This window comes from Hipposideros armiger, unplaced genomic scaffold (assembly GCF_001890085.2).
Source record: "Hipposideros armiger isolate ML-2016 unplaced genomic scaffold, ASM189008v1 scaffold_245, whole genome shotgun sequence".
NCBI classification, from domain to species: domain Eukaryota; kingdom Metazoa; phylum Chordata; class Mammalia; order Chiroptera; family Hipposideridae; genus Hipposideros; species Hipposideros armiger.
The window spans coordinates 1,157,754-1,165,843 of NW_017731595.1; the positions used below are offsets into that span (position 1 = coordinate 1,157,754).

At 40.0% G+C, this 8,090-nt stretch overlaps 1 protein-coding gene across 1 annotated transcript in view; it reads right to left on the bottom strand.

The window, feature by feature from the left end:
* Positions 1-99: 99 nt before the first annotated feature.
* Positions 100-8,090, bottom strand: part of LOC109389836 (ubiquitin-conjugating enzyme E2 E1) — a 75,252-nt gene continuing 67,261 nt past the window's right edge. Inside the window, exons 4-5 of the mRNA XM_019655749.1 lie at positions 2,089-2,221; positions 100-495 (exon numbers count right to left, since the gene is read on the bottom strand). Coding sequence (XP_019511294.1) covers positions 481-495; positions 2,089-2,221 — 148 coding nt within the window. The 3' untranslated portion in view covers positions 100-480. The remainder of the gene's footprint in view (positions 496-2,088; positions 2,222-8,090) is intronic.

Below are 8,090 nucleotides of genomic sequence, written 5' to 3' on the forward strand. Positions count from 1 at the left end.
TAGTGCTGGACTCCAATTATCTTTCAATATGTCCAAGCAAATAACTCCTTGACTGTTAATATTACAGTGATAGATTCTTGTCCGAAATGTAACCTAAAAAATAAGATTGTTAAACAAAAACACCAAACAATGAAGCTTTTTACTAAATTACTTTTCCAACTGAATGATACTAATTAAAAACTTTTAAAGAAACAGTTTTTAAAAAGAATAAAGTAACAGTTTAACTAAAGCTGGTAAGAGATAGGTTAAGAGACTAATACATTTGAGATTAAAACATGTTCATTAGTACAATCTCAGAGGCTGTCAATTTCATTTAAAAAGTAATATCCATCAACAAAAAGCAAGGTAATTTAAATATTTCTTGAATTCATCTTTGGTAGTTATTAATGCTTTAAATATTTTCCTACATTTCCAAGTTTGAATAGCTGTTTGCTGACCTCTTGTGTTAGCTGGTAGTACTACATGGCCTCCAAGTAAGCTTTAGAAAAATTCAATCTGAGGTACAAGAGTGGGTACATAAAAGACAATTAAACAAAATGCTTATTTAGCAAACAATGATCATACACCCAAAAAGCTGTGAAAACAAATCTGAACATGCGATTTGTTTCTGCTTTTTCTGACCTTTACATTAATCCTGCAGATCGCTTTACACCTAAATCACAGTCTTCACTATAATGGAGTCTCCACAGGAGAGGAGCCAGCAATGATGGGTAAGGACCACAGCAGGAGGCAAATAAACATAACCCCTGGGTGCTTTTGTTTGGTCTGATTTTTACTTGTGAAATACCCTAAATTGTTTCAAAGTAAAAGTAACCTATAACTTGACCAGTTTTCTGTTTTTTTTTAATGACAGACTTTCAGTCACTTCTTGCTGCTTCAATTAGATAGATACATCTATCTAGCAGCCTACTCCATCCCCAGAAGAGGTTTTCCTTCTGACCGTGTGAATGAGAATCACAGATTGATGAGCGTTCCAGGAGACGGGTGATGTGGGCAGTCCCACCCACCCCACATGAGAAACCTAAAGCTTAGTTAGGGGTAAGGATGTGAGTGAGACCAGAAGATGACAAGGAGCAGAACCCAAGGCTTTAAGGCATTTCTGATTCTCTTAGTGTGTGGTTATTTTGACACCATTTTTAACTGTTTAGAAATTTTCTGTTCAGTGGAAAATAGGGGATTAATTCTGGGTAACTTTAAATGTGTAGTCCCCCCTTATCTGCAGTTTTGCTTTTCATGATTTCAGTAACCAGCGGTCAACTGCAGTCCAAGAAAATTAAAAGAATTCCAAAATAAACAATTCATGTTTTAAATCATGTGCCGTTCTGAATAACATGATGAAATCTCACACAATCCCAATTGGGATGTGAATCATCCCTTTGTCCAGAGTATCCACACCGTACGCTCCACCCGCCCAGGTTATCAGATTGACTGTTGAGGTATGGTAGTGCTTGTGTTCAAGCAACCCTTATTTTACTCAATAACGCCACATTCACATCACTTTTATTACAGCATATTGTTATAATTGTTCTAGTTTATTATTATTGTTCTTAATCTCTTACTATGCCTAATTTATAAATTAAACTTTATCATAGGTATGTATTATAGGAAAAAACAGTACAGTTCACCCTTGACCATGTGTTTGAACTGTGTGAATTCACTTTTAGTGGATTTTTTCAATAAATACTGTCAATGTATTTTCTCTTCCTTATAATTTTCTTAACATTTTCTTTTCTCTAGCTTACTTTATCCCTAACCTCTGCGTTGTTCAAAGGTCAACCGTATATGTAGGCTTCAGTGCTATCCGTGGTTTCAGGGATCCACTGGGGGTCTTGGGACATATCTTCCGTGTATAATGGGGGACTACTTACTGTTTGTAGCATGAGCAAACAAAGCACTTATTCCTAGAAATGGTCTCTGCCAAACGAGACAGGCAACCCAAAGAAGAGTTCCATGTACGTTCCAATGTACTTCGCGATTCATTAAGATATAAGACAAATCTACTTTTTGTGATTAAAAACTCATTTTTAAAAGCTTCAAGAATCTCTCATTGAAATATATGTTTTAGTATAACTCAGGGGGATTTCTTACCTTCGGAGGCTTGAAGGGATATTCTGGTGTAAATGTGATATCAAGGAAGAATACACCACCCTCATATACGGATCCTGGCGGCCCTAGAATGGTTGATCTCCATTCATAGATGTTATCACCTTTGGGACCAGCACTGTTAAGTAATATATCAAAAGATAAGTAGACGGTAGCACCACCCCAATTTTTACAGTGTACCAAAAAAGAGCAGAAGATCCTCTCTCCTCTCCTTCTTTCAATGTGTAGATTCTCACCACGAAACATAAGTATCTTTCAGACATGATCTAGGACTGCCAACAAACCCCCCAGACTTAGGTCAAGTAAATTGAGTGATAAAAGAATGTTGAACCCATTCTTAGCCTACTTAGCTGTGAATAAGCAAGAAATTCCTCTAATCTCACCCCTCTCCTTAACACCTCAAAAGAAAATGTAAACAATACTTCAAAAAGAGAAACACTTCTCAGAACATTAAGTTAGTGACTAATCACAGCAGTTTGCTCACAGCTACATCATTTCTGATAACCACTTAAGCACAAGTTTCATTTCTGACCTACTGACTGGGGGGGGGGGGGCTCTTCCTTGCTCTTGTATCTCTATAATCTGACCCTAAAAGGAGCACAACAGATGGCAGTACTTTTTACATTACAAACCATGTTGGGTGGAAGGAGAATGCATCCAATTACAAGTTACTGAATTTTCCTTTCAATATATTTATTAAATTACATAATCACACTCTCAGTATTTCAGTTGGAAAGTTAATTTTTCCCTTAACCTGTTCAATCACTGTTACCTACACTTACTACACCATGGTTTGGTCATGATAACCTTCCAAAGCACTGTGTTGCCTTACAGAGTGCTCTGTATTCAAAAGTACATCAATAAACAAAAATATAAAGAGATTTGCCCTCCAATCCCAAAACCAATGGAGAGCTTAATATAGCCGCCCAAACAAGTGAATGTAATACTCTGGTATTGAAAAGAGAGAAAAAGACAGTAAGTTTGGGGAACGGTCTGGGTTATTCATTTAAAAGACCTTCTCACAGAATGACGGTAATATGGGTAACGGTATACAGTGCTTAACTCACACGTTTTCATCTCCGATTTCTCAAACCTAACTAGTAACAGTTGTTTCAAGGATAATGATGTATGTCAGTCAAATAACAAAAAGCTCTTTACTTGCAGAGATTTATATGTCCCAGTCAATACATAGAATACTTTCTACAGAGCAGGCAAAACTGCTCTTTTAAATAAATGTATGGTGTGAATTGGATTCATTCACTCAAACACTTTTTTTTGAAGATTTTATTGGGAGGGCCGGCCAAGTGGCTCAGTTGGTTAAGAGCTGGCTCAAGAGTGCGAGCTCTGAGCAACAGCGGTTCGATGCCTGGCCTGAGCGGAGCTGCCACTGAACTGCCAATAGGTGGCAGGATGGCTCAGCTTAAGAAAAAGAAAGAAAAAAAAAAGGTTTTATTGGGGAATTGGGGGAGGGGAACGGTGTTGGGGAATTGGGGAAGGGGACTGGCCAAGTTGTTGTCCTTCAATCTTCGTTGTGGAGGGTGCCAGTCGCCATCTGGATACCCATCGGCAGCTCATGGCCTCTAAGCTCAAGGTGCTGTGTTCAATCTTAGTTGTGGGTGGGCATAGCCACCATCCCATGCGGGAGTCAAACCAGTAGCCTTGTTGTTAAGAGCACACGCTCTATCCACTGAGCCATTTGGGAGACAGCTCAGCTCAAGGTGCCAAGTTCAGTCTTAGTTGCGGGCGGACGTAGCCCACCATCAAACAGGCAGTGTTGTCACACCAGCTGAGCCCTCCTGCCACCTGCTGGCAGCTCAGCAGCAGCTCAGCTCGGGCGCAGCATCACTGGCCCATGTGGGAATTGAACCAGCGGCCCTGTTGCTCAGAGCTCGTGCTCTTAAGCCAACTCTTAACCAACTGAGCCACTCGGCTGGCCCTCAAACATTTCTTGAATGCCAATGTTGTTGGAGTGCTCAATGTCAGGGGTTTTGATAATGAACAAGACGAAACTGCCTTGTCTTTAACATGCCCTCTGCTAACTGATTAGAGATAAGGTAAGATTCCCTCATTTAAGAGAAAGAGGAAGGGCCGGCCGAGCGGCTCAGTTGGTTAAGAGCCCGCTCAAGAGTGTGAGCTCTGAGCAACAGCGGTTTGATGCCCGGCCCGAGCTGCTACTGAGCTGCCAAAAGGTGGCAGGATGGCTCAGCTAAAAAAAAAAAAAAAAAAAAATCTAAGAGAAAGAGGAGATGAAGAGAAAGGGAGAGGGGAGAAAAAAACAAACAAAACACCTACCTACCTGGGGCCCTACACTGTACTTCCTTCAAACCCACCATTGGTTTTTTTCTTCTTTCAGTCTGAAATTTTGGAGTGGAAGAAGTAACAGAAACAGAGGTTAGGGGAACAAGCATACACAAGAAAACCAGAAAGAATCAAAAGCTGAGCAATCAGAAGTATGGCAAAAAAAGAAGGGAGAAAATATGGATGAAAGAACAGGGAGACAAGTGGGAAGAGGTGGCACAAACCGACCAGGAGGCACCGCCTACAACAGGAGTGTTTTGAGAATTACAACGGGGGAGCGGGAAGGCAGAAGGAACAACACCTCTCAGAGTCACAGACCACAGGAGTCTCTCATTAAACGCAGTGATCACCACGGGTACTAATTATTCCTACTGGTCAAATAGTATGGCTCTTTAATAACGCCCTGTGATAGGTATTCCCAAGAACTATAAAACACTTGTTTTAGACTGGATAAAATATATGGAAGGAGGGAGAGATCGTTTAACACTGTCTCTAATATGAAGTCATACGCAGAGACCATCTTTGAGTTTAAAAACAAAGGTAGCTTCCTATGTTTACATGACATCCGACCATAATTTTCACAAGGTGGGATATAGGGAGAGCTCTTAATCAGCCCTCTCCCTCTAGGAACATGCAGTGGCCTCACGAGTGAAAGGACACTAGCCTGATCTGATCACTGCTTCACATCCTGAGGTCAGACCTGGTCCTTGGTCATCGGAAGTCGGCCTCCCTGCCGTGTTTGCATGTAGCGTATGTACTTGGGCAGAAAATCCAGACACTGGCTGATACAGCTGTTAACAGCTGGTTACCAGGCTGGAGTCGACTGAAAAGTGGACTAAGCAGAAGACAACACTACACAGACAAAAAGATGATAAAAAGATGAACTATCCTCTTATCTAGTTCATGATATCTAAGACTTAAAGGCAAAAGGTTACTCTAAACCCCTCTTCTTTGAGGAACCAAGGCCAAGAAGAGATGCCAGGCCATCTAAAACCCAGTACTGGCAGCATTCCAAGCTGCCGAAACAAAAACTCTAGTGGTCAGTACCATATATTTTTCCTCAGTCAGCTTGGTGATACTAAAAAAAAGACCCAGAAAAAAAAACAAACAAGTAAAGCCAGTCTAACCCTAGAGGTGTCATGTTGCCAGGGGCCCAATTCTCCTGGCCCCCTAGTATAGAAAAAAAGATAAAAGACCAAAGAAGGTTTAACAATATGCCATTGCAAGCAGATTTTACAGATTGTACAGAAAATTGGTGGTTTCCAAATTTCATAGTTCATCAAAATAATCTACAGAACTTTAAAAATGAAAGGTTCTGACCCCTCATCCCAGGCCTACTGAGTTAACAATGTCCAGAGGGAGACCCAAGAATCTGTATTTTACTTTTAAAGACCCCCTGGTGATCGTTAAGCAGGAAGCTTGCATTCGGGAACCACCGGTACAGATTACTGGAAGTAGAACTACCAGCTTAGACCATAAGCTAACATTTTACAGCTTGTCACCTGTGATATACCTAGAAATCCAAGTCAAGATCACTTCTTGTTTGTAATTAGCTTTCAGTTTGTGTGTAAACTTTTCTGAAAGTTGGAGTTAAGGAATAAAGCACACAACATAAACATAACTATGTAATAACCACCAAGAAAAAATGTACCACACTTCTGTTAGTCAAAATGGAGAATAAAGGTGGGTTATAAGAATAAAAACTCTTGAGTGAAATAACATCAAATAGTGTTGAAATCATAAAGCAGGAAATAGAAGCCCTGGACAAGACTCAAGAGTGTGGGTCCCTAACCTGTGGGTCTTCAACCAGGGGGCTTGGGAATTACTGTGAAGGGTCTGAGAACCCACTGGGAAGACCACTGCTGCCTGAATAAACTTGAGAGACTCTTTAAAGCTGTTATTAGATGAATTCATGTAGCTTCTAGTCATATTCATTTTCTTAATCAGACAACAAAAATTATGATATAGGCACCTACAAAACTTGTGGTTTTTTTCTTCCACGTTCTCAATGGAAAAGTTAGGATCTACAGGTCTAGAAGGCGGGTAGACGGTCCCATTTTGGGGGGTGGGAGGTGAGGGCAAAAGTTTACAACTCTCAGGTCATTGTCGAGGAGAATCTTTACATGAGATTGTTCAGGGAAAGGTCTGTTCAAGCACCACACCCATTTCTCTATAAAATGACTAACCAGATTAACCCTCAGGTCAGCAGCGTATGCCTGTACCAGCCTTCTGTCTCCCTCAATTTTTTTTTTTTTTTTAAGATTTTTATTGGGGAATTGTGGGGATGGGAACAGTGCTGGAGAATTGGGGGAAGGGGAACAGACAAGTTGCTGCCCTTTTGTTCTTCAGCCTAGTTGTGGAGAACGTTGCTTCACTGGCCCAAGTTGGCACCATCATTGCNGTAGCGTATCTCTTGGTCCACTGTCTGGCCATTCTGTCATGTTCTGCTCTGTTGGTCATGTACTGAGTGGCAATACTTCCCACCAAGGGGTCGGCTGGAAGAAAAGAATGTAGATTACTTTGGAGAAAGGAAAACCACATTTTAGGTTTTAGCAAACAAATTAGTGACAGCTTGGGAAGAAATGTACCAAGTATTTGTAATCAAACCCATCTTTGAAATACCATTCTGCCATTCTGGGTACTTTAAAAAACATAACATTCAAGGGGGTAAATTTTTATCAAAAGAGAATGCTCAGGCTTTCAGTACTGGTCAGGCTTTATCTCTTAGTTCATTCCATTCCTCTCCCAAACACCTGTGTGTTAGGGTGAACGCAATAGAAATTAGAATGTTCAAGGCTCCAGACTATAATGAATATCCAGCTGTGTTCACATGACCTTTCACTCACTCATTGGCAGCAATTATGACTGAAGACTGTGAAGTTCTGGAGGCCGTTGCAATGTAACACTATTTACCTCTATATGGTTTACCTAGAAAGAGCCTGGACCTCCAGGTAAGGCCAAAACCTGGACCTCCAATTAAGTATAGCGTTTGTCTGAATCCTAAACAAAATCTTTTATGTATTTCGTTTATTTAGAAAAATTACTTTTTTAATAAAGGAAATTAAGTCCTCCCTGCTGAACATCAGTCTGGTAATCACTAAGTATTTAGCAAAGAAACATCACTTTCAAAATTGAACACAGCCTTAGTAACCAGGTTTAGGGGAAGTGCTCAGTAAACCCGCAGACACAGGTGAGGTTAGATAGGCAGATGACTCAACATTTAAAAATGTGTGGTTTGTTTTAAGAGAACCATGTAAGAAATATGCGAAAGGAAAAAAATGAGGGCGAATGATTGAAAATGTGAAAACCTATGGCAAACTCTAAGTCTTTAGTTTAAAACATCTTGTTCCTAGAACATGTATCAATTAATGGTGAAGTTGTTGCATTTTTCAACTAGTTGATTTAAGTTCTCTTGATTAAAAATTTATTTGAGGGGCATCCCAGTCGGGACCGCCTCTCATGTCGAGAGCTTAACTTTCTGCTTTAATAAAACTATGTTCTGCTACAAACTTACCCCCCCAAAAAAAATTTATTTGAAAAGCAATTAGTTTTTGTCCTTTTAAAGCTGTTAGAAAAATAAAATCTGCACTTAACCTGTAGAAAATCTAAGTTTGTATGGAAAACAAGTATTTTTCAGGTGAGATAGAATAAAATAAGGTAAAAAATTATTAACCTTACCAGGATTACAA